Raw genomic sequence first — 27020 nt, 5'->3', positions numbered from 1 at the left:
TTCTCCTTTTTGGAATGAGAACATCTATCCTATTCCTGTCCCGTATTTATATTTTGTAAGCACATAATTTGTTTGATTCCACAGGTTCAAGCTGGAGAGGAACTTTGCCTCAAGATCAATCATACCTTGAGTCTTACCCATAGCTGATTTAGACAATATTTGGGTGAGACTTTGGACTTGAATAATAGCATAAGACTTACTCAGTATGGCAGTAAAAGAATTAACATGTTCTAAGATTCTTTTAGTGTCCATAAGGAGAGTAACACCAGATTTTGAAAGGCTGAATATCATAATTTCTAGGGTAATAATTTAAACAATAGAAACAGAGCATATAAATTCCAAAATAGTAAAGGGGAAACATTTAAATTTTAAAAACTCAACCCTCAGTATGATGCAAGGGGACAGAGAAGAAACATAGAATCAATAGGAGAGATAGAAAGAACAAAATAAGATGACAGATTTAAATCCAAAGATATCAATAGGTACCTTATGTGTAAATGGACTAGGAGTTCCCATCATGGCTCAGCAGAAATGAATCTGACTAGCATCCATGAGGATACAGGTTCCATCCCTGGCCTTGCTGAGTGGGTTAAGGATCTGGCATTGCCCTGAGCTGTGGTGTAGGTCACAGACATGGCTCAGATCTGGCGTTGCTGTGGCTGTGGTGTAGGCCAGTGGCTACAGCTCTGATTCAACCCCTAGCCTAGGAACTTCCATATACCAATGGTGCAGCCCTAAAAAAGACAAAAAAAAAAGTGTAAATGGATTAAATGCTCCATTTCAAAAACAAAGATTATCCGAGTAGATTTTAAAATCTAACAATGTATTTATAAGAGATATGTCTTTTTATGTAAGAGATAGATTATGTTATAGAAATGTGATAATAAGATTATGGAAAAAGATATACCACATAAATGAGAGCCAAAAGAAAGCTGGGGTAACTACAGTAATATCAGATAATAAGACGATCACTTCATAATGAAAAAAGTTCAATTCACTAGGAATATAGAATAATTCTAACTTTTAAATTTTAATTATTTTTCTGTTTTATTATTTTAAATGATTTTTATTTTTTTCATTTTAGTTACTAATCGCATAAAATTTTAGAAATAACAGAACACAATAATTCTAAAATTTTATGCGATTAGTAACACAGCCTTTGAAAATCTGTAAAGCAGGGAGTTCCCGTCGTGGCGCAGTGGTTAACGAATCCGACTAGGAACCATGAGGTTGCGGGTTCGGTTCCTGCCCTTGCTCAGTGGGTTAACGATCCGGCATTGCCGTGAGCTGTGGTGTAGGCTGCAGACGCGGCTCGGATCCCGAGTTGCTGTGGCTCTGACATAGGCCGGTGGCTACAGCTCCAATTCGACCCCTAGCCTGGGAACCTCCATATGCCGCGGGAGCGGCCCAAGAAATAGCAAAAAGACAAAAAAATAACAATAAAATAAAATAAAATAAAAGAGTTAGTTATGGGGGAAAAAAATCTGTAAAGCAAAATTTAACAATACTACAAGGAAAAATAAATAAGTCTGAAACTCCTCAGCAATTAACAGAACAAGCAAGCATAAAAATTAGTAAGGATATAGAAGAGCTGAGAAACACAATAAAGAAATTTGACCTAAAAAACATATGTAGGTACTGGCTCAGTGGTTAACGAACCCGACTAGCAACCATGAGGTTGCGGGTTCAATCCCTGGCCTTCCTCAGTGGGTTAAGGATCCGGCGTTGCCGTGGGCTGTGGTGTAGGTTGCAGACGTGGCTCGGATCCTGCGTTGCTGTGGCTCTGGTGTAGGCCAGTGGCTACAGCTCCGATTCGACCCCTAGCCTGGGAACCTCTATATGCCATAGGTGCAGCCCTAAAAAAGACAAAAAGACCAAAATATATATATATATATATATATATGAGCTCCAGTTGTGGCTCATCAATAATGAACCCAACTAGTATCCATGAGAACATGGGTTTGATCCCCAGCCTTGCTCAGTGGGTTAAAGGATCCAGCATTACCATGAGCTGTGGGGCAGATCACAGACATGGCTCAGATCCCATGTTGCTGTGGCTGTGGCATAGGCCTGTCACTACAGCTCCAATTCAGCCTCTAATCTGGAGACTTCCATATGCCGTGGGTGTGGCCCTGAAAAAAATTATATATGTATATATATGTAGAACACTGAACCTAACAGCTGCAGAATATACACTATTTTCAAGCACATATGTAACATTTACAACAGCTGACCACATACTAGGTGATAACGCAAACTTTAACTAATTACACAGGACTGAAATCCCATAGAGTATCTCTTCAAACTACAGTGTGATTGTGCTAAAAATTCATAACCAAAAGATAATGAGAAAAGTCTCATATATTTTGAATTACAATATAGGCTTCTAAAAAACCAATGGAAAACAGAAAATAACCATGATACTCTCAAAGAACCAGGTGGAAAGACTTGCTCTACCAGATATCAAGGGTTATTTTAAGCTACAGAAACTAATCTTGCATGGCATTGATACTGAAATTGATAAACAATATAATGAAACAGAATAAGAACTCTGGAATAAAGACCCAGAACATTAGAGAAAGAATAGCTTTGTTTTTTGTTTTTTGTTTTTTTTTTTTGTCTTTCTGCCATTTCTTGGGCCGCTCCTGTGACATGTGGAGGTTCCCAGGCTAGGGGTTGAATCGGAGCTGTAGTCACAGGCCTATGCCAGAGCCACAGCAACTCGGGATCCGAGCCGCGTCTGCGACCTACACCACAGCTAACAGCAACGCCAGATCGTTAACCCACTGAGCAAGGGCAGGGATCGAACCCACAACCTCATGGTTCCTAGTCGGATTCGTTAACCACTGCGCCACGACAGGAACTCCAAGAATAGCTTTTGATATGCTAGGAAAAGGGGTATCTACATGAGCAAAAACTAAATTGGACCCTTACCTCACTCAAAATGTAATTCCGGGTACACTTTAGACCAAAAGATAAAAAGAAGAATGAAAATCTTTTGCAAGATAAATAGAAAATGATCTTTATGACCAAAGAGTAGAAAAAGATTTCTTTAATATTTTATCAAAGTTAGTATTTATCAAATGGGGAAAGATTTGGTATATTTGACTTTATTAAAGTAGAAGGATTTCAGTTCATCGAAAGATACCACAAAGAGAGTGGGGAAAACACACACACACACACACACACACACACAAACCCAGAGGAGTTCCTGTCGTGGCTCATCGGAAACGAATCTGACTAGTATCCAAGAGGATGCAGGTTCGATTCCTGGCCTCATTCAGTGGGTTAAGACAAAAAACAAAACAAAACAAAAACCACAGAGAAAAAGGGAAGTATTTACAATACGCAAAACCAACCAAGAACTAGTAAAAAGAATATATTTAAGAATCAATGAGAAAAGGACAAAAAGCTAATTTTATTTTATTTTATTTTTGTCTTTTTAGGGTTGCACCCACAGCATATGGAGGTTCCCAGGCTAGGAGTCTAACTGGAGCCACAGCTGCCAGCCTTTTCCACAGTCTCAGCAATATCAGATCCCAGCCTTGTCTTCAACCTATACCACAGTTCATGGCAATGCCAGATCCTTAACCCACTGAGCAAAGCCAGGGCTGAACCTGCAACCTCATGGTTACTAGTCAGATTCATTTCCACTCCGTCACTACAGGAACTCCTCAAAAAGCTAACTTTAAAATAAGGTAAAGGTTGGATGATTTCCAAAAGTATAAATTCAATGTTTCGATATTCTATGAAAAAATTTTCAAACCTCCTAGTACTCATGGAATTACTAGTAAACCATTATGATATACCATTATATACCCAATAGATTGCTAAAATGAAAAAAAAAATAGCAATTCCAAGTGCTAGAAAGAAAGTAGAACAAAAAGAACATTCACAAATCTGATGGTAGCATAAATTGGTAAAAACACTTTGAAAAGTTTGCCATTATCTATTATAATTGAAGATAAGCATTCCTAGCAATGTAAATCCTGAATATACACTTTTAAGAAATGTTTATACAGATGCAGCAGGATGCACAAACAAGAACATTCATTTCAGCATTCCAGTGACTGCCAAGCTAAAACCCCCAAATTTCAGAAGTAGTTTGGATAAACTGTGATACATTCATGCAATGGAATGCTTAACAGCAATGAAAATGAAAGAACCTCCACGCAGCAATATGAGCGAAACTTACAGTGCTAAAGGGAAAAAAAAAGCAAAATACAGCATGATTACATTCATATACAGTAAAAAAACCAAGCAAACCAAACGATATTCTTTAGAGATGCAAACAACAGATGATAAACATTTAGAGAAAAGTAAGGAAGTGATTACCTGAGAAATCAGGGCAGTAGGAACCCCCAGGGACAAGGAAGGGAAAAGTGGTTTGAGGAAGGTCAAGTAGCGGCTTTGCGGGGTGTTGCAATGTTCTTTTTCTTAATCTGCAGTATCGTTATACAGGTGTTTATTTTTTTATTTTTTTTTAAGGTGTTTATTTTTAATAATTGGTTATTATACTCTGCATTTTGCGCTATATTCATTTTGTAATGGTATGTTATTTCGCAATTTAAAATAGTTTTTAAAAAGAAGGAAATTGAGGAGTTCCTATCATGGCTCAGTGGTAAGGAGCCCAACTAGTATCCATGAGGATGCAAGTTTGATCAGTGGGTTAAGGACCTGGCGTTGCCATAAGCTATGGTGTAGGTCACAGTTGCGGCTTGGATCCCATGTTGCTAAGGCTGTGGTGTAGGCCAGCAGCTGCAGCTCCAATTTGACCCCTGTCTACCATCGGAGCTTCTATATACTGCAGTTGTAGCACAAAAAAGTAAAAAAAGAGAGAGAGAGTTGATTAGAAAGAAGACAAGAATCAAAGAAGAAATACCTGTGGGCAAGCTTCTATAGTTGATACTCAAAAGATGATGATGATTTGGATAGGATGGTGACAGCAGAAATGGTGAAAGAAGATTAATTCAAGAAGAGTTAGAATGGAAAGAACTTGTTGATGGACTGGACTTCGGGGAGGAGGGAAATGGGATCAAGAATGGCTTCTAGGGGAGTTCCTGTGGTAGCGCAGTGGTTAACGAATCTGACTAGGAACCATAAGTTTGTGGGTTCGATCCCTGCCCTTGCTCAGTGGGTTAAGGATCCGGCGTTGCCGTGAGCTGTGGTGTAGGTCGCAGATGCGGCTCGGATCCCGAGCTGCTGTGGTTCTGGTGTAGGCCAGCAGCTATAGCTGCGATTCGACCCCTAGCCTGGGAACCTCCATATGCCTCGGGAGCAGCCCAAGAAATGACAAAAAGACAAAAAAAAAAAAAAAAAAAAGAATGGCTTCTAGGGAGTTCCCGTCGTGGCTCAGTAGTTAACGAATCCGACTAGGAACCATGAGGTTGCAGGTTCGATCCCTGGTCTTGCTCAGTGGGTTAAGGATCCAGCGTTGCTGTGTTGTAGGTCACAGATGCGGCTCGGATCCCTTTGCTGTGGCTCTGGCATAAGCCGGTGGCCACAGCTCAGATTCGACCCCTGGCCTGGGAACCTCCATGTGCCTCGGGAGCGGCCCAAGAAATGGCAAAAAGAGAAGAAAAAAAAAAGAATGGCTTCTAGGTTTCCCACTTGATGCACTTGGTGCAAATTGGTCCAATTACTGAGAATGAAATAGGAGGGTGGGGTTTGGGGGGAAGTCTGAGAGGATGGATGTGTGTAGGGAATCCTGAGTTCAGTTCTGAATCTTAGGTTTAAGACGTAGTGAGAAGTTTAAGTGGAGATATCACATAGGTAGTTCAGGATAGGCAGCTGCCATTCAGAGGATAGCCTGGATTGAGATACAAATGAAAGCTTTCAAACGAACGGCATCTCTATGCTATTCTAAACCGTAAGACTGAATTAGATCACCCAAGAAGAGAATGTAGAAACAGGCAGGCTCAGGATTGAGCTTTGAGCAAATACAGTATTTTAAGGATGGAGAAGAGAAATCTCAAGAAGAAAACCTGAGAAGGGGTGAGATAGCAAAAAAACAAAAGTTTTAAGAAGGAGGGAGTGATCAACTTATTCTACTAGTACTGAGAGGTGGAAGAAAATGAAAACAGAAATATACCCTTTGATTTAGCAACATGGAGATCACTGGTACTCTTAATCAGTAGAGTGGTGAAGGCAAAAACCTATTTGAAGTGGATTTAAGCATGAATCTGTTGAGGGAGTAGAGACAGCATGTGTTGAGGGATTAGAGAAAGTGTGTATAAATAAATCTGTTGAAGAATGAGATTATGAAGAGCAACAGAGAAATGAGGGAATACGGGGCAATGTGGATTCAAGGACCCTCATTCAAGATTCGTGATGAGAAGGAGGCAATCAGGCAATCGGGTGTTTTTTGGATAATGCCACAGAAAGAAAAACAAAGAGGATGCAAAACACTCAAATTCCCTGAAGATCTATACTGCTGCGTCCCAGCTCACAAATTCCTTAAGTTTCTAGGAAAGTGAGTTCCTTTAGAGTCTCTGTAGAGTAAGTTTCTATTATGTAATATGTCCACCACTGAGTGATATATTTTTTAAACAATAACAAGGACACTCAGGATTGAGCTGAAAGGAAATCCGGGGATTTTCTTTCTAGAAAAATAAATATAAAATACATTTTTAATTTGTGAATTATACAAATTTTCCATCCTGATACTTATTATCTCTTAGGAAATTCCTCCTTATACCTCACTGACATCTGTTACTCTGCAGTTATCGCCCATGTGATTTCAAGCAAATGCTTTCAACAGAAACATCAGATTATAAGAACTTTTACGACACATTAATAAATAATAAAATACATAATAACTCATTAATACATCAAAGGAGAGGTAAATATGTTACACAAAGCATTACCTATTGACTTGATTTCTTGAATTTTTATATTTGTTGGTACAGAGTGTAGTTTTAAATTTGACTTTTCAAAATCACTCTTTTTAGGTTCAGGATTATTTTTGAAGGAGACATATCTGAAAGAAATAAAATTCATCTAAATTAAAATAATCAGAAAATTTAGAAAACTGAAAAATAAATGTGGAGACATGGTGAAGTTGTATGGTTTTGAATGTTGTTGTTTTATTTTTTTTTGTCTTTACTAGGGCCACTTCCACTGCATATGGAAGTTCCCAGGCTAGGGGTCTAATCAGAGCTGTAGCCACCAGCCTACACTAGAGCTACAGCAATGGGGGATCCGAGCCATGTCTGCGACCTACACCACATCATGGCAACGCCAGATGCTTAACCCACTGAGCAAGGCCAGGGATCAAACCTGCAACTTCGTGGTTCCTAGTCAGATTCGTTAACCACTGAGCCATGACGGGAACTTCCTGAATGCTGCTGTTTTAATATCTTACAGTACAGGAGTACTGGCTACAGCTCCGATTAGACCCCTAGCCTGGGAACCTCCATATGCTGCGGAAACAGCCCTAGAAAAGGAAAAAAAAAAAAAAAATATATATATATATATATATATATACATACACACACACACACACACACACACACATATATATCTTACAGTACAAAGTGTAAAATATTGGTCCTGATTAAAATAATAGTGGTAAATTTCCCTTGGGGCTCAGTGGGCTGAGAATTTGGCATTGTCACTGCAGCTACCTGGGTTACTACCGTGGTGAGGGTTCAGGCCCTAGCCTGGGAACTTCCACATGCTGCAGGCACAGCCAAAAAATAAATACATAAAATATTAGTGGTACTCACTGGCAATAGAGGGAGAGAGAAAAGAAACTGCTCTTGCCATAGGACTGAGAGCCTTCAGGAAACTACCTTGCATAAGCTGATTAACCCTTTTAGAAAAATACACTGGACATTTGTTTAATGAGATATTGGGAACACTGCCACCCCTACTCTAAGGAGTGGAACATGGAGTTACGGTCAGTTCAGATTCTAGCATCAGATCCAGATAGAATCACAGCATTTATTTATTGTAAATGGAAAAATCGCTCCACTAGATTCTTTGACTATTGATGGTATGTAAGAAAGCTAATGGTACTATACCATTCATGATATTCCTGATCTCCAAATGCTCTGACTCCGTCCTCAGACCTCAGATACTCCTCCTTAATTGTACCATCCTGTCCCCCACCTTGAAACATTATCTGTAGGCTGATCTACAATACAGACCCCAAACTCATCCCCGAGCTCCAGATCTATGTACCCAACTGCTACATGACTTCCGCAGTTAGATGTATTATGGGAACTTCAAATTTATATTCAAAACCAAATATGTGCTTCCACTTCCTTCTCCCAGTCTGTTCCTTAGCCAGGCTTTCCCATCTCCATTCAACCAGAGGCTTAGGCCAAAAACTCTGTGGTCATCTTTGACTTCTCTTTCTTCCATTCCCTGTTCCCAGGATCTCAGCAAATCACACTGGATTGTTCTTTGAAATACATTCCAAATCTAACCACTTACTTCCTCATTACTCCCACCCTAGTCCAAGACCCCTTCATCTCGCATCTGAACTACCTCTGCACATGCCTAGCCTTCTTCTGTCTGCTCTCTCTGTCACCACTCTTGTCACCAACAATCTTCTCCCAATGCAACCGTGGTGACACCTGTACAGTATAAATGTGATTTTCATTTCCCTCCAATTGTTTCCGGTCAGACTGAAATAAAATTCAAAATTCTCACTGCAAAGCAGAGACTTTCCCCCCATTTCTCATATTTCTAAGGGGAGGAGCTTCCATTGAATGACCTTCCAGGCTCTCTGTGCGCTCCCCGCCCCTCACTCCTCTCCTCCACACAGAAGCAGAGTGAATTTTTTGGCTGCTTGGTTTAAGGAAAAGAACTTTTTCTCCCATTTAAAGACCATGACCCTTGCTCTTCTTTCTGCCTGTAATATTCTTCCCCCAGTTACACTGAAAGGCTTACGCACTTAAGTCATAAGAGATGTATTTCCTAAGTCTCTACGTAAATTTCCATCTCTCCAGAAAGCTCTTTTAGGCCCCCTCCCCATCAAAAATAGTAATTCCTATCAATCTTAATTCCCTTAATTTATTATATTTCTCTTCACAGCAGTTATCACTAGTGAATTATATTGTATATTCATTTGTTTATTATCTGTCTCCTTACCTTATCCTAGAATGTAAATTCAGGGTGGGGTCTATGTTTTGTTCACTGTTGTATCCATAAGAGTAACTGGCATATAATACATGTGTGATAAATATTTGCTGAATGCGAAGTTCCTGTTGTGGTGTAGTGGTTAACGAATCCGGCTAGGAACCATGAGGTTTCGGGTTCGATCCCTGGCCTTGCTCAGTAGGTTAAGGATCCGGCGTGAGCTGTGGTGTAGGTCACAGACGCGGCTCAGATCCCGCTTTGCTGTGGCTCTGGCATAGGCTGGTGGCTACAGCTCTGATTCGACCCCTAGCCTGGGAACCTCCATCTGCTGTGGGAAGCAGCCCTAGAAAAGACCAAAAAAACAAACAAAAAATTTGCTGAATGCATGGATTATTTGGTAAATTTTGATTGAACTTTCTTATAATTTCCAAAGAGTTTTCAGTTTATTCTTTGGGTTCTTCAGTAAAGAATCATTTAATCTTCATAAAGTAATTTATCTGTTCCTTTCAAAACCTCTGAATTTGTATTTTATGTTTTTATTTAAAACCGCTGGCAAGCACTTCCAGAATGGTTTGGCATGCTAGTAAGAATGGGTATCCTTTGGTTTCTAATTCAAATTGGAATGTATCAAGGATTCCACCCTAATGGTGTTGGCTATATAATCCTATTAAGGAGATGATTTTTTTATCCTAATCTTACTAAGGTATTTTTTCAAATATATTTGCAGAACATACAGAGATGTTCAGATAGGGATCTCCTATAGTAAAACAAGGAGCATGGGCTTTGAGACCATATTTTGCATCTGACTCTATGTAAACCTCTGCAAAATATTGAATTTCTCTGAACCTCGGTCCCTCATATGCCAAACGAGGGTAATACTTACCTCATGGTGTTATAAGAATTACATAAGATCAAGTTTAGAAATTGCTTAATAAAATGTCTGGGACATAGTAAGAGGCCAATGAGTGGCACTTTTTACCATTCCTGATATTTGCTCCACTTAGTTGTAATATTTATTTACTATAAATGTTGGGTTCCATTTTGTTAATATAGTAAGTTTTTGAGTGATGCTTATCCTGCTGTCTTAAAACTGGTGACCAGCTGATGTTTGATTCCACAGTTGAGTAAAAGGGAACAAAAAAATACTCTGTATTCAACAAAGTTCCACCCATATTTGAGGCTATTCACGACCCTGTGCCCCTAAGTAGCAGAAAACTGTAGTGGGAAAGTGAGGAGAAAAACATCAGAACTATAAGCCATTGACTTCCTAAGGTCTGCAATGGTTTTTCTCTCTCCCCTCCGTGTGGCAGGGGCCAGGGATGCTTTCTGCCCAAAGCTGATGAGGGGTTTCCTAAGGAATCATTCATAAAGACTGATGCTTTCAAAAGATGGAGTCTAACATCTCATTCTTCAGCTGCCCATGCTGATCTGCCCATGTTCGGCTCTCTGAAGAGAGGCTATGAAAAGATGAAGTGAGGGGTGAAAGTAGAGCACATTGCATCTCAATGTTTGGCATGGCAAGGATGCCTGAGTTTGTGAGGGAGGGCAAATGGACAGTGAGGGAGGTGGTAAGTAGGCTTGGGCCATTTTTCTGTTACCTTACCAGGCTAGGGATTCTAAGTGGAAGTTGTGGGATATCCTAAGGACTAGAAGTTGAGGGGGAGTTTGAAGAGGTGTAGCTCACAGACAGGCTCTTCAGTTGGGGAATAGTCCCTCTGAGGAACTCACACATATGCCCCATTCAAGAGCTAAACCCCCGAGTTCCCGTCATGGCGCAGTGGTTAACGAATCCGACTAGGAACCATGAGGTTGTGGGTTCGATCCCTGGCCTTGCTCAGTGGGTTAAGGATCCGGTGTTGCTGTGGCTCTGGTGTAGGCCAGTGGCTACAGCTCCAATTTGACCCTTAGCCTGGGAACCTCCATATGCCACAGGAGCAGCCCTAGAAAAGGGAAGGAAAAAAAAAAAAGAGCTAAGCCCCTTTTTTATCTCCTCCTTGCAAGGGTAAAGACTACAGTTTCTGGAGGGCAGGTCCTCTATCTAACACAGAAATTCTAAGGCTCCTCTTCCTTACAGGCAAACACCATTAACCTCCAAATTTCTAACACAGTGCACACTATATAGAGAGCAGTAGAAAAAAGCTTTTTTAAAAAATAATTGACATATAGACATATAAAACAGATTACTAGTATACATATAAAACAATTATTTAATATATGTACATATTGTGAAATGATGACCACAAGTAAGTTTATTAACATCCATTATCATGCAAAATTACAATGTTTCTAATTGTGATGACAACTTGTAAGATCTACTCGCAGCAACTTCCAAATATGCAATGCAGTATTGTTAACTAGTCACCATGCTGTACATTATACCCCCAGGACTTATAACTGGAAGTTTTTTGTTGTTGTTTGTTTTTGTTTTTGTCTCTTTAGGGCCACACCCATGGCATATGGAGGTTTCAAGGCTAGGGTCAAATCAGACCCATAGCTGCTGGCCTATGCCACAGCCACAGAAATGTGCGATCCAAGCCACGTCTGTGACCTACACCACAGCTCACGACAACACAGATCCTTAGCCCATTGAGTGAGGCCAGGGATCGAACCTGTGTCCTTTCGGATGCTAGTCAGACTCGTTTCCACTGAGCCATGCCGGGAACTCCATAACTGGAAGTTTATACTTTTGAATTTCACCAGCTAGGCTCTTTATGACTAGAGTTGGCCAGAAAATGACAGAAAGAAGATGGTAACAAATAGCCAGATAAGTAAGAAATGTTGTCCTTCCCCTCTCCCGTCTTTCTTACTCCCAGTTATAGGAAGGTGATGGCAAATATTTAATAGCTTTCCAAAATGAATGTTGGTTGATATTTTCACTTACATTAAGGAGTAACATGAACATGAAACAATAAAGACATACGTTGGAACTTCACTCATTCATCAATGGCATAAGCTACTTCTTTGCTGAGTCAGATAATTTTTGAATATTAGAATATTATCTCAGTTTTTTGTGCTATTCAGAACATAATGACTACAGGAAAGACAAAAATTTATTTTTCTTTTTAGGGCCTTACCTGTGGCATATGGGAGTTCCCAGGATAGGGGTTGCATCAGAGCTACAGGCTATGCCACAGCCACAGCCACAGCCACACCAGATCTGAGCCACTTCTGCAACCTACACCACAGTTCATGGCAATGCCAGATCCTTAACCCACTGAGCGAGGCCAGGGATCGAACCTGTGTCCTCATGGATACTAGTCTCATTGGTTACTGTTGAGCCATACTGGGAACTCCTAAAATGGCAATTTAAATTCCACTTTTGGAAGTAGAAAGCTAGGTAATTTGAACCAGCTACTCCCCTTTTCTGAAAACAACTAGAAAAACTGGACAAAATGTTTAAAACAGTTGTTTAAAGACACATGAGAGCTCCCAAAGCTGTAATAAACTAAGAGCTAGGAGAAGAAGGAAACTCAAAGAGGTAAGTGTGGCTTTGGGGGCTATAGTTTTGTAAATTCCATAATCAGCAGCTGAGAAGCAAAAAAGCCGTGCGGCACTTCTGAGAAACTTGTAGGGCTGCAGAGCAAAACTGGATTTCAGAACCCAATGAAGAGGGGAGGGTCCTGGCATACACTTCAGGCTTGAGTTGGAACATCAAAGATTTATTACCTAAAAGTCAGGCTGAATCATCATTAAATAAGCTCTGAAGTCAGTTTTAACACCTCTGTCCTGATCTAGCATTGCCAATGTACCTATCCCAGCCCCCACCAAAAGCCAGTACAAATTCTGTCTGGAAAGAGAACATCTAGAGCATCAGATTATATCTATGCTTTTGCAAATGCAAGGCCAGGAGTTCCCATTGTGGCTCGGTCATTAACGAGTCCGACTAGGAACCATGAGGTTGAGGGTTCGATCTCTGGCCTTGCTCAGTGGGTTAAGGATCTGGTGTTGCCATGAGCTGTGGTGTAGGTTGCACATGGGACTCGGATCCTGCGTTGCTGTGGCTCTGATGTAGGCCGGCGGCTACAGCTCTGATTCGATCCCTATCCTGGGAACCTCCATATGCCACAGAAGCGGCCCCAGAAAAGGTAAAAAAAAAAAAAAAAAAAAGACAAATGCAACACCAGTTCTCAATAAAAATAACCAGGTATGTGAGAGGCTAAAACAATGCACCCCTAAAACCAAGGAAAACAATACACAACAGAAATAGACCCATAAGGTATCCACAAATAGCTAGGCTGAATTTGTTCAGAGAATTAAATAGTAATTTATAACACTTTTTAATTTCTTAATTTCTGCATAAATTAATTGGGTTGTTATACTTTTAAACAGAGCAGGGAATTAACATTTGTTTCACTATTTTAAATAGTTCTATTTTATAGAAAAATTATAGAGTGTGTTAAAACTATCACTGTTACCAGGAGCTCTACCTTTTGACTGACTTCACCAACATCTAAAGAACTTTGTTTACTTTTGAAAAAGCCTACGATAGTGCCACATGAAGAAAGCTATTTGAAGAGAGGCCAATGTTAGACGGAGTGGTCTTAGAAGCAGAACTCTGAGCCTAGATATTCTGCCTGTTGGACTTAACTACATGCACCAGATCGTCTTAATTTCTTCAACCAAAAAATTTTATTTCTTTTGGCCTGAGTTACACCCTAATTCTTTTTTTTTTTTTTTTTTTTTTTGTCTTTTTGCTATTTCTTGGGCTGCTCTCACAGCACATGGAGGTTCCCAGGCTAGGGGGCGAAATGGAGCTGTAGCCGCCGGCCTACACCACAGCCACAGCAATGCAGGATCCGAGCCGCGTCTGCAACCTACACCACAGCTCATGGCAACACCGGATCCTTAACCCACTGAGCAAGGACAGGGATCGAACCCTCCACCTCATGGTTCCTAATCAGATTCGTTAACCCCTGCGCCACGACGGGAACTCCGACACCCTAATTCTTAAGTAAATTCTTAAAATTTTTCCTGTACTTTCTTTTCTTGCTAGTTTTGGTTCTCTGGACACTGATAAAACAAAATTGGTCTTTGAATCCTGAAAATATATGTCTCTTTGTCTTTATAATTTAAACTCTGATTTCAAACTTCAAGTCAGCCAGACTTTGACTTAACTCAAAAGGAACATTACTCAGCTGTTGATGGTATCACCAAACACATGATCAATGACGCCTTTATAAACTACTTACATACTACAGACTGGAAAGGGGAAGCAGTGGTATCATCCTGGAAAATATGGCCATAAAACATATTGCACATTACCCTTAAATGTGTCTAATGGGTGATTAGCTATGTATTATACTATCACATAAACACACACACACACATATAAATTCAAAAATACAAATGCATATTAATATAAAGTATGTAGTTGTAATTATATTATAATAAAATATATCTTTTCCTTTATACATTCAACTTCCATTTTTTGCAACTTTTTTCTGTGTATTATTAAAATATTCTATTTTAACATAGTTCTAGAAATGATATTGAAGTAATGTTTTTGGTTCTATCTACATAGAAATAAAGTAATAATGAAAGAAGTTTGTGATAAAGCTAAATTATATAAACCACTAATATTTATGTGCTGGAAACAAACTCCTTTTTCCTATGGCTGCACAATGGAAATATGTTATGACATCCTGGTCAATCATAAATAACAAAAAGCTGAGTGAGGTGTATTTTGAGTCCTAATGATCTTGTTTTATTTTAGATTCAGATATATTTGACCAATTGCCTTCCAAACACTACCACCTGGATGCCCCGCAGGCATCTAAAACTTAACATATCCAAAATAAAGCCCAGCATTTCTCACTCGAATCTTCCTATCAACCTCATTCTGCTTTTCATGCTATGATCACTACCCAAGTGTAAAACACCAAAATGTGTCTATTCACCAAGACTAAAGGCTGGAGATCATTCTATTGAATGTGGCAGTGATAAAAACACAGGCTCTGAAATCAGACTGCTATTTAAATCCAGCTTCTGCCACTTGTTAGATGTGTGACTGTAGGCAAGTCATTTAACCTCATCAGGATTTGGATTTGTCATCTGTAAATCTGCACTTAATACACTGAATTATTACACAGACTAAATGAGCTAAGAACAGTATTCAAATCAACTGGATATTGATGGTAATGTGAAGTCCTATTGATTCTACATTAGTATTTTTTTTTCCTCCTCCCCTTTATTTTTTATTTTTTATTTTTTTATATTTTATTTTATTTTCCCACTGTACAGCAAGGGGGTCAGGTTATCCTTACATGTATACATTACAATTACAGTTTTTCCCCCACCATTTCTTCTGTTGCAACATGAGTATCTAGACATAGTTCTCAATGCTATTCAGCGGGATCTCCTTGTAAATCTATTCTAGGTTGTGTCTGATAAGCCCAAGCTCCCGATCCCTCCCACTCCCTCCCCCTCCTTAGTATTTTTTAAATGTATATTTAATGAATGAATGAATGAATGAATGAATTTATTTCGCTTTTTAGGGCTGCACCCACAGCATTTGGAGGTTCCCAGGCTAGGGGTCCAATCAGAGCTACAGCTACTGGCCTATACTCCAGCCACAGCAACGCAGGATCCTAGCTGTATCTGCGACCTACACCACAGCTCACAGTAATGCCAGATCCTTAACCCACTGAGTGAGGCCAGGGATCAAACCCACAACCTCATGGTTCCTAGTCGGATTCGTTTCCACTGCGCCATGATGGGAACTCTGACATTAGTATTTCTTTTGTCTGGGCTCTCCTCCACATTTCTGGTGCCTAGAAAATTGTGTGGCTTTACACACGTACACAAGGCCAGTGAAAGACCAATTATTATATACTCAGGCTACCCATTGTAAGTACACAAAGAAACTGCCTTATTTAGTTCTCTAGGCATATCATTTTTTGCAGTATATTGGTTAAAGTTTGAAATAAACCCTGACATTAAATGTGGGGTGAACAAATAACAAGTGCTGGAGGGTGGTGGAGAAAAGGGAACCCTCCTGCACTGTTGGTGGGAATGTAAACTGGTACAGCCACTATGGAGAACAGTTTGGAGATACCTTAGAAATCTATACATAGCCCTTCCATATGACCCTGCAATCCCACTCTTGGGCATATAGTCAGACAAAACTCTATTTAAAAGAGACACATGCACCCGCATGTTCATGGCAGGACTATTCACAGTAGCCAGGACATGGAAACAACCCACATGTCCATCAACAGAGGATTGGATTAGGAAGATGTGGTATATATATACACAATGGAATACTACTCAGCCATAGAAAAGAATGACATACTGCAACATGGATGGAACTAGAGACTCTCATACTGAGTGAAATGAGCCAGAAAGACAAAGACAAATACCATATGATATCACTTATAACTGGAATCTAATATACAGCACAAATGAACATCTCCACAGAAAAGAAAATCATGGACTTGGAGAAAAGACTTGTGGCTGCCTGATGGGAGGGGGAGGGAGTGGGAGGGATCGGGAGCTTGGGCTTATTAGACACAACTTAGAATAGATTTACAAGGAGATCCTGCTGAGTAGCATTGAGAACTATGTCTAGATACTCATATTGCAACAGAACAAAGGGTGGGGGAAAAAATGTATACATGTAAGGATAACTTGATCCCCTTGCTGTACAGAGGGAAAAAAAAAAGAAGAAGAGGTTAGAGGAAATAAGGCAAATATTTGTTCAGATACCAAGCCAGCAAAATAAAGGGGCGGATAGGAAAAACAAAAAAATGTGGGGTGATATGATAAGGTTCAAGTAGTCTTTCTTTTAAAATTTAGAATTGTAATTATGCATACAATTACCATCTACAATAGTGAAATATTATAATAAATATTTTATAAACTAGGAATATACAAAATGCTAATCTAGCAAATCGTAATTCATAACCATTATAAATATGGTATGTGTTTGGAGTTCATCGTGGCTCAGCGGTTAAGGAACTTGACTAGTGTCTATGAGGACACAAGTTCAATCCCTGACCTTGGTCGATGGGGTAAGAATATGGTATTGCTGTGAGCTGTGGAGTAGGTCACAGATGCTGCTCAGATCTGGTGTTGCTGTGGTTGAGGTGTCAGCCAGTAGCTACAGTTCCGATTTGACCCCTAGCCTGGGAACCTCCATGTGTGTGGGTGCAGGCCAAAAAAAAAAAGGACAACAATATGCCTATGTTTGACAAAGCTTACATTTAATATAGATTGTGTAATCTAAGACAAATATAAAATAATGCTTTTAAACCCCAAACTGAAAGATTCGGGTAGTGCTAATGATTACCTCTTTGTTTTTTTAATGCCACATGCTCTGTCTTTTTCCATCTTTGATTCTGTCTCCGATATGGAGGTAGCAACAGCCTCTTCAAATTCCCACTGAAAATCAAATGTCAGAGGTATTGCTGAAACCTTTTTCTTTACTTGACTCTGAAGGCAGTTCTTCTGCAGGAAAGTCAAAATATAACAGAGTGAAAAAAGGAGCACACTTCATATAGGGAAATTTTTTTTTTTTGTCTTTTTATTTTGTCTTTTTAGATCCACACCCACGGCACATGGAAGTTCCCAGGCTAGAGGCTGAATCGAAGCTGCAGTGACTGGCTTATGCCACAGCCACAGCAAGGCAGAATCTGAGCTGCATCTGAGACCTATACTAAAGCTCAGGGCAACGCTGGGTCCTTAACCCACTGAGCGAGGCCAGGGATCAAACCCACGTCCTCATGGATACTAGTCAGATTTTTAACCTGCTGAGCCAAAACAGGAACTCCCATACAAGGAAAATCTAGTATGGAAAGGACAAAGATGATCTCACTTTACACACACACACACACAGAATTTACATGGTAGACAAAATGGAAAAATAACACAGACTGAAAACTGGAGGCTCTTTCCTATCTATGAAAGTGTTGGACTCTAGATAATCATAAAGGCTCCCTCCAAATTATAAAGTTCAGAATTTAAGGATGACCTATATATTTTGCAAAGATAATCTTGATACACAGAGTTATTGGAACCACAGCAGGCAGATCTCCCAACCTGCTCCTCTTCCTGGAGCCACACACTGGTGGAGCACACCATTTGTCCCTTTGCATGAGCCAAAAATAGAGTTAAGAAAGCAATGGAAAGAGAACTTTGTTCAGATATTTACACAAATGGACTGAAGAAAAAGGGGAGAGCTAAAAAGTCAGTTTAGAAAAAAAAGAATCTAAAAAATTCTCTCAGAGCACAGCACTGAGGAATGAAGAGATGAAAACTTGAAAAGGAAGTCAAAGGATAAGAGAATTTCTGCTTCTGCCAGCGAGGGATTAAGCGCTACAGGAATTGCCCTCCTGCCGTAAACAGCTAGAAAACCAGACAAAATATATGAAAACAGCTACACTCAGGCATCAGGAAACAGAGCAGGACCGTGATCCTTGAAAAAAGGGAAATACATGAGGAAAAACCAACAATAGCTTGCCTTACTTCTTGGAGGTAGTTTCTGGACTGAGGCACAAGGAGGGGGAACCCGAACCAAAGAATAAGGCTCTAATCTTGTTTAGTTTGAGAGACAGACACTGCACCAGCAATCACTCTCTTGGGCATTCACTCCAGGGAAAGTAAAACTTACATTCATACAAAAACTTGTTCATAAATATTCATAGCAGCTTTACACATGTTATTGTCTTAGCAGCTTTATTTTTTAAAGCACAATACTAAAAAAACAACCCAAATGTCCTTCCTGGGTAAGCAGCTGAAACTCTGTACATCCATATAAGGAATACTACTCAGCAATAAAAGTCAATTTTCTACTGTAACACATGTATATTTATATTTATGTATTATTTATACATATTTTAATGTATTATTTATATTATGGATAGTTGCATATCTTCATAAGAGTACAAAAAATGTGGATGGATAAACCTCAAATGCTAAAAAAAGCTATTGGGAATTCCCATTGTGGCTCAGGGAAAATGAATACAAGTAGCATCTATGAGGATGCAGGTTTGATCCCTGCCCTTGCTCACTGGATTAAAAATCCTGCATTGCCATGAGCTGTGCTGTAGGTCTGCTGCAGGTATGGCCCTAAAAAGCAAAAAAAAAAAAAAAAAAAAAGCTATTGATTCATGCAAAAATTTAGATGGACCTCAAAGCCAGAGTAAAAAAGCCAAGCTCAAAATTTCATACACTGAATGATGCCATTTATATAACATTCTCAAAATCATAAAATTATAGATATGGAGAACTGATTCGTCATTGCTGGAGACAGAGCCAGGCAACTGGGGTGGGGGTGTGGATACAAATACAAAGAAATAACATGAGGAAGCACTTATACAGAATGGAAGTGTCGTGTGTCTTTATCATGGTGATTTATACAAATCTATAATGGGATAAAATCACACAGGACTAGAGACACAAATAAATAAAGGTTAAAAATGGTAACAATTGAATGAAGTCTGCAGTCGAGATAACAATAATATACCAGTGCCAATGTTGGATGTGACTCATACTGGTTTTGCTATTAAACTACAACTATGTAAGATGTCACCACTGGGGCTAATGGGGTAAAAGGTACATGGAACCCTACCCCACTGGAACCCCAGCTTCTGTGAGTCTGTAATTATTTCAGAATAAAAGACATTAAAAAATAAAAATAAAAAATAAAAAAGCAATCACATATATTTATTTATATATAAAGCAATCACATATATTTTTTATCTTTTTTAATAATGATTTTTTTCCATTATAGCTGGTTTACAGTGTTCTGTCAATTTTCTACTGTAACACATGTATATTTATATTTATGTATTATATATATATATTTAATGTATTATTTATATTATGGATAGTTGCATATCTTCATAAGAGTACAAAAGATGTGGATGGATAAACCTCAAATGCTAGTTTATTTGCCTGGGAGGAAAGGATTAGAAGAAAGAGGACAAAGACTATTAATACTTCTTTATGTAATTCTTCTTATGTATAATTTTCTTCATATATATCTCTATATGTTGCTTAACTTGTTCCCAAAAGTATGTTTTAATTATATAACTTTTAAGAAAAGGTTTTTAAAGTGGCTACATATACTTTTAAAAGAATCTCCACAGAATGCTGTACCAATAACACACGGATTATGCGTAGTAACACACAATGAGAAAATACATGGAAATGCTTTGCACAAAGAAAGCTCCTAGGAAAATTAAGAGTCATTATTACTAGTTATAATTCCAAATGTTGTAAAAAAGGGAATTTCATGACAAATTTAGTAAATTCACAGCTGATTATATTTTCAAAAGTACCATTCATTTTAAACAAAAAATTAAAAAGCAATCAACTTTGGAGTGTCAAAGTCTAAGGGCTTTGCATTAGTTAAGCTACCCTTGGTTTGCTCCTTCAAAATTGTGATAGCTGTAACAGAATTAATGCATTCCATTTTTCAATATGCCTCTATGTTCTGAATGAAAGGATACAATTACAAAAAATTTAAAAGAAAGCACATTATTCAAACATCAACATTTTCATTTTCAGGTTCAGTCACTTTGAAGTTCTCCTCTGTGGTATCCTCCTCGTTTTCTCAAACTCCATTGCTCCTGATACATGTCTCATTTATCCACATTGTTATATTTTTTAATAAGTCTTTGTATAACCAAATTAAACTGCTCATGTATGGTAAAAAATCCAGTGATTCAGGAGTTCCCATCATGGCTCAACAGAAACGAATCTGGCTAGTGTCCTAGAGCACACAGGTTTGATCACGGCATTGCTCTGAGCAGTGGTGTAGGTCGCAGACACAGCTCGGATCTGGCGTTGCTGTGGCTGTGGTGTAGGCCAGCAGCTACAGCTCCAATTCGACTCCCTTGCCTGGGAACAACAACCATAAAAATCCGGTGATTCAGAACCACGTTCTTGACTAATATTTTATATTGAATTATATGAGTCTCACCCTTTTTATTTTCTACAAACTTTGTTTCTAATTTTGTAGCTATATCACATATTTTCTTCTTTTTAATGAATTGGCTAAAAGAGGTTTATGTTTAACATATTAGTAAAAACTATAGGAGTAGTCGTATTTACTATTTGACTGCCTAGGATTTATTTAAAGCAGGTTAGATACTTTGTAACCTAGTATATAGCCACCTAGAAGTTACCTTATATATTTAATTAATTATTTGTGGTATCCACTTATATAGATAACTCTCTCAACTAAAAGAATTATTTGCTTTTTAGAAATTAGTTTATAGCCTCAGATTAATGCATCATTAACTAAAAAACAAAAACAATCATCCGCATTTGAAATGATAATGTTTTAACGATAAATTGAATTGCAGCCTACATTTTACAAACCTTTGCTCTTTTGGCCAACAGTGTCTTTGCTTGCTCATCCAGAATATCTAACTGCTGTAAGATTGTTTCTGCCATTGTCAGCCAGTAAATTCCTATTTAAAAAAGGAGGCAGGAAAAGACTAAATCTCCAAAACATTTAAAATTTAAACACATAATTGATTATCTAGGCATAAGAGACCCACCTTTATAATACTGTTTAGGCAAAGAAAAGAACAGTACAGATCATGAGATAAATCACAGAACTGTAGAGGTATCCACATTTTTTAGGCAGAAGCTCATATGATCAGAACTCAAAGATGCATGCGGGCCCCAGGAATTTTTCAATGTATGATAAGGGTGAGTTGAAGTTCAAGATTACCTATGAGAAGCAGATATGACTCATACCCAAAGTAAGGGCATGCAGCCTGATTTATATCTATTTTCCTTTTGTCATGATTTAATGAAGGTAACATTTATAGAATTTATCACGTTGAAATTAAATTGGTCAATGATCCAAAACTGTTGATATAATACAGTCACACAGGAGGAGCGGCAGCCAAGCTTGTTAGGTTCTATTGCTGTAAAGTTCATATTTTCCAGTTAATTAATTTGCTGAAAATCTCATCTGGGGTCAGTTGGTCCATATTAGGTTTGGGGACCTGAATGTTAGCCATCAGGGCACAGTTTAATTTATTTCCATTTTTCAGATGAGAAAATTAAAAGTCATGGAGTTCCCATTGTGGCTCACTGGGTTATGAGCCTGACTAGTATCCATGAGGATACAGGTTCGGATCCCTAGCCTTGATCAGTCGGTTAAGGATCCAGCGTTGCTGTGGCTGTGGTGTAGGCCAGCAGCTGCAACTCTGATTTGACCCCTTGTGTGGGAACTTCGATATGTGGCAAGTGTGGCCGTAAAAAGCAAAAAAAAAAAAAGAAAGAAAGAAAGAAAATGAAAAGTCACAAAGTATAAGTACCTTACAATGCAATACAAAGAGCTAGGGGCAGAGTGGAAGAAGATTCAGGAATATTAACCCAATGCTCACTCTTTTTTTATTTTTAAAATTTGAATAGATGTTTATGCATTCAACGTATTTTTGGTCAGCGAACTGAATGGGCCAAACGTCATTTAATCCACTTTTTTTCTTTTGTCTTTTTTTTAGGGCCGCATCCGAGACATACGGAGGTTCCCAGGCTTGAGGCTGAGTGGGAACTGTAGCTGCTGGCCTACACCACAGTCACAGCAACACAGGATACTTAACCCACTGAGCAGAGCCAAGGATCAAACCTGCGTCCTCATGGATACTAGTCGGGTTCATTAACCACTGAGCTACAACTTGAACTCCCCCAGTGGTATTTAAATATTTCTAATGAACATCAATGTCAACACTAAGGTTCTTTCTAGCTCAAAAAATTTTATGCTATGTCTCCCATTTTTATTGTTCAATCAATATCACACAGAGGCAATAATGCATGAAAAGACAAAGAGTTAAGGATTCTATGCCAAAAGCTCATATTATTGTGTACTTGGTTTCTTTTAGCTTTCTTTTCTAAGAGACAATTTTATTATAGTTGATTTACAATGTCCTGTCAATTTCTGCCGTACAGCAAAGTGACCCAGTCATAGATATATACACACTCTTCTTTGCACATTATCTTCCATCGTAGTCTATCACAGGTGATTGGATACAGTTCCCTGTGCTGTATAGCAGGACCTCATTGTTTATCCATTCCAAATGTAAGAGTCTGCATCTATTAATCCCAAACTGCCAGTCCATCCCACTCCCTCCCTCTTCCCCAGCTCTCTTTTCTGCTCTCTTTCCTTCACCATCTAGGGCCCTGAGTGTGAATTCCTGGTGTTCTGATAATGTCTTCCCATCTCAGCATGCCCTCTGATATTTTGCTACATCCAGATACTCCACCGCCATCCCACAATGTGGTCCAAAGTGACAAAGGACTTTTGCGGGCCACAGATTGCCTGCCTTGTCATGAACCACATAAGCTTGGGTTGCCTGTCTTGTTATGAACCACATAAGCTTGGGTTGCAGGTTGGAAAGGAGAAAGGCAGGGCAAGGGTGTTAGAACAGTGTGGATGCCTCAGGCTTTCTGGGTCTCCTACAGGGGAATAGGGGAGAGATTCTGAAAGAGAACAAAGATTATCTGGACACTATATACTGTCTTTTCAGATCCAAGAACCACCCATTCTATATATCCTCCAAACAACTAGAAGGATTTTAGTTTCTGTGTTTCCCTTAAACATGATATGACTTCAAGTATGAGGAGGGATTCTATATTTCTCATCAAAATTTCTTTTATGGAGGATAAAGATTTTTATTTCTAAATAAAAAATAGAGGTAAATAGAGGAACCAACATATTGAAATGAATGCATTTCCCAGTTCAAGGAAAGTATAAATTACATGAGGGAACTGAAACATGCTGCTTACCATGAAAGCGATGGAAAGCAGGTCTTTTTAAAGGGTAAAACTTTTTTTTTTTTTTTTTTTTTTTTTGGCCTTTGTGCCTTTTCTAGGGCTGCTCCTGAGATATGTGGAGGTTCCCAGGCTAATTGGAGCTATAGCCACCAGCCAGAGCCACAGCAACGTGGGATCCAAGCTGCGTCTGCGACCTACACCACAGCTACAGCAACGCCAGATCCTTAACCCACTGAGCAAGGCCAGGGATCGAACCCAAAACCTCATGGTTCCTGGTCGGATTTGTTAACCACTGCACCACGCGATGGGAACTCCAAAGGGTAAAATATCTTAAGCCTATTAGGTTTAGAGTCCCTCATCTTCAACATTATATCAGACATTTTAAGCTACACCACATCATCCCATTTTTTTCATACACACACAGAAACATACACACAGTTTAATTTAAAAGAAATTTTAGGAGTTCCTGTCATGGCCCAGCAGTAATAAACCCAACTAGGATCCATGAGGATGCAGGTTTGATCCCTGACCTCACTCAGTAGTTAAAGATCCAGCATTGCTGTAGCTGTGGTGTAGATCACTGACGAGGCTTGGACCTTGCACTGCTGTGGCTGTGGTGTAGGCTAGCAGCTGTAGCTCAGATTCAACCCCTAGCCTGGGAACCTCCATATGCCATGGATGTGGCCCTAAAAAAAAAAAAAGTAAAAGAATTTCTATATCTTTGATTTAAAATTATTTTGCTATGAGTAAATGATTTAGCTATGATATCATTTCTGGCAAACCACTGTGCTTATCATGAGTTTTGTTGAAGTGAAAAATACTAAATTTATCACTTAATGAAACTGAGAGAATGTTATCAGTTTTAGTTTTACGGTTTTGTTTTCATATTTTGGAAGCAATACTTTTTTTTTTCAGTTTGCAATTATTTGAATAGGTCTTTGGCAATGGGCCCATCATTCCTAATGGATGAAGGGCACTGGGAGAAACTGGAGGGAAGAAACACTACTGAACAAATTGCTCGCTCTCATCATTATGCCAAGGGTGCCAAGGACCTAGCTTGTTTCTTCAAGCAAACACTGAGAGCAAAGAACATTAGATCTAATATGATGAGGCATCCTAAGCACTTTGCATGAAATATAAACTAATATTTTAATGCAAAAAGTATCAAGACTGTATTAAATATTCCTCAATGTGACCTTCTGTGTTTCAGTCTTTTTTTTCTTTTTCGTTGCTTTTTAAGGCCATACCTGCGGCATATGGAAGTTCCCAGGCTAGGGGTCGAATCAGAGCTGTAGCTGCTGGCCTACACCATAGCCACAGCAACATAATATCCAAGCCGTGTCAACGACCTACACCACAGTTCATGGCAATGCCGGATCCTTAACTCACTGAGTGAGGGAGGGGATGGAACTCACATCCTCACAGATACTAGTTGGGTTCGAAACACGCTGAGCCACATTGAAACTCCTGTTTCAGTCTTTTCTTGATTCAATCTTTTACTTTTTTTTTTTTTTTTTTCTTTTTTTTTTGGTCTTTTTAGGGCCACAGCCATGGCATATGGAGGCTCCCAGGCTAAGGGTTGAATCAGAGCTGCAGCCACTGGCCTACACCACAGCCACAGCAACTTTGGATCCAAGCCACATCTGTGGCCTACACCACCACTCATGGCAACTCCTGAGTTGAGCAAGGCCAGGGATTGAATCTATGTCCTGGTTACTAGGCAGATTCATTTCCGCTGAGCCAGGATGGAAACTCCTAATCTTTTACATTTGAATGTCTACTTTAAACCAGCATATTGGTTTCATACTTCTGCTTCATATTTCTACTTCTGTGGCCATAAATTCTACTTCATGGTCCCATTTCTACAAGCATATATTTTCACTTGATGATAAACATTTCATTTGGCCTCTAGCTACTACATCCATTACCTGAAAGATACTGTGCTAGGTATTCTATCAAATTCACTGAGGAAGTTTTCACCTGGCAGACATTTTTCTTGTGAGACCCATCTTCCTAGGCAAGAAGGAATAAGATGGGTCTTATTTTTCGCTAAGAAAATAGAGACCATTAAGTAAGAACTTCTTCCGCTTCTCATACCAGTCTTATCTGTATCCATTCCCATCTCACCTGTATTTTATTTCATTTCATTTCATTTTATTCTTTTAGGGCCACACCTGCGGCATATGGAAGCTCCCAGGCCAGGGGTCAAATCAGAGCCACAGGTGTGAGCCTACAACACAGCCACAGCAATGCCAGATCCAACTTGCATCTGTGACCTACACCGCAGCTCGTGATTGAACATGCATCCTCAAGGGCACTATGTCAAGTTCTTAACTCACTGAGCCACAACAGGAACTCCCTCACCTGTATTCTAATTTTTTTTTTTTTAGGGCCACACCCTCAGCATATGGAGGTTCCCAGGCCAGGGGTCAAAGAGGAGCTGTAACTGCTGGCCTACACCACAGCCAGAGCAACACCAGATCCAAGCCGTGTCTGCGACCTATACCACAGCTCACTGCAACACCAGATCCTTAACCCACTGAGTGAGGCCAGGGATCAAACCTGCATCCTCATGGATACTATTAAGATTTGTTTCCACTGAACCACGATGGGAACTCCTGTATTGTAATTTTAATAGAAGTGTTGCCTTTCCCATCCAAAGCTAACTCCTCCCCATATACCCTAGACTTCTGGCCTCCTAAAATGATTACTTTCACTTTTTGTCTCCTCTTTCCTGAATCTATCCTTGATTTTCTTCACTGATTTCTTCTCCTTGGCATGCTCAAGTTTCTTCTATTAAAAAAAAAAAAAGGGAGTTCCCGTTGTGGCGCAGTGGTTAACGAATCCTACTAGGAACCATGAGGTTGCGGGTTCGGTCCCTGCCCTTGCTCAGTGGGTTAACGATCCGGCGTTGCCGTGAGCTGTGGTGTAGGTTGCAGATGCGGCTCGGATCCCATGTTGCTGCGGCTCTGGTGTAGGCCAAAGGATACAGCTCCGATTTGACCCCTAGCCTGGGAACCTCCATATGCCCAAGAAATAGCAAAAAAAAAAAAAAAAAAAAAAAAAAAAAAAAGACAAATAAATAAATAAATAATAAAACTGTTATTTAAAAAAGAGAGAGAGAGAGAGAAAAGGAAAAAAATTCCTCCTCTGACCCCACTAGCCATTGTTCTCTCCCATCTTCCCTTTATTGCCAGATT

The 27020-nt window shown here is 39.3% G+C and overlaps 1 protein-coding gene across 3 annotated transcripts in view; it reads right to left on the bottom strand.

Annotated features, from left to right (window-relative positions):
* The window catches only part of C6H1orf141 (chromosome 6 C1orf141 homolog), a 186979-nt gene that overhangs the window by 33231 nt on the left and 126728 nt on the right, over positions 1 to 27020 (bottom strand). For 2 of the 3 annotated variants that reach the window (XM_021096491.1, XM_005656146.2), the window contains 3 exons: positions 21412 to 21503; positions 17375 to 17532; positions 6867 to 6979 (listed from right to left, as the gene is read on the bottom strand). In XM_021096491.1, the coding sequence (XP_020952150.1) occupies positions 6867 to 6979; positions 17375 to 17532; positions 21412 to 21486 (346 nt within the window). In that variant the 5' untranslated portion in view covers positions 21487 to 21503. The remainder of the gene's footprint in view (positions 1 to 6866; positions 6980 to 17374; positions 17533 to 21411; positions 21504 to 27020) is intronic. The other variant, XM_021096492.1, reaches the window with a different exon arrangement.

The sequence above is a fragment of the Sus scrofa genome, chromosome 6, assembly GCF_000003025.6.
Source record: "Sus scrofa isolate TJ Tabasco breed Duroc chromosome 6, Sscrofa11.1, whole genome shotgun sequence".
Taxonomy (NCBI): Eukaryota; Metazoa; Chordata; class Mammalia; order Artiodactyla; family Suidae; genus Sus; species Sus scrofa.
The sequence above is the reverse complement of the archived record's forward strand: the minus strand, read 5'-3'. Positions and strand labels throughout refer to the sequence as shown.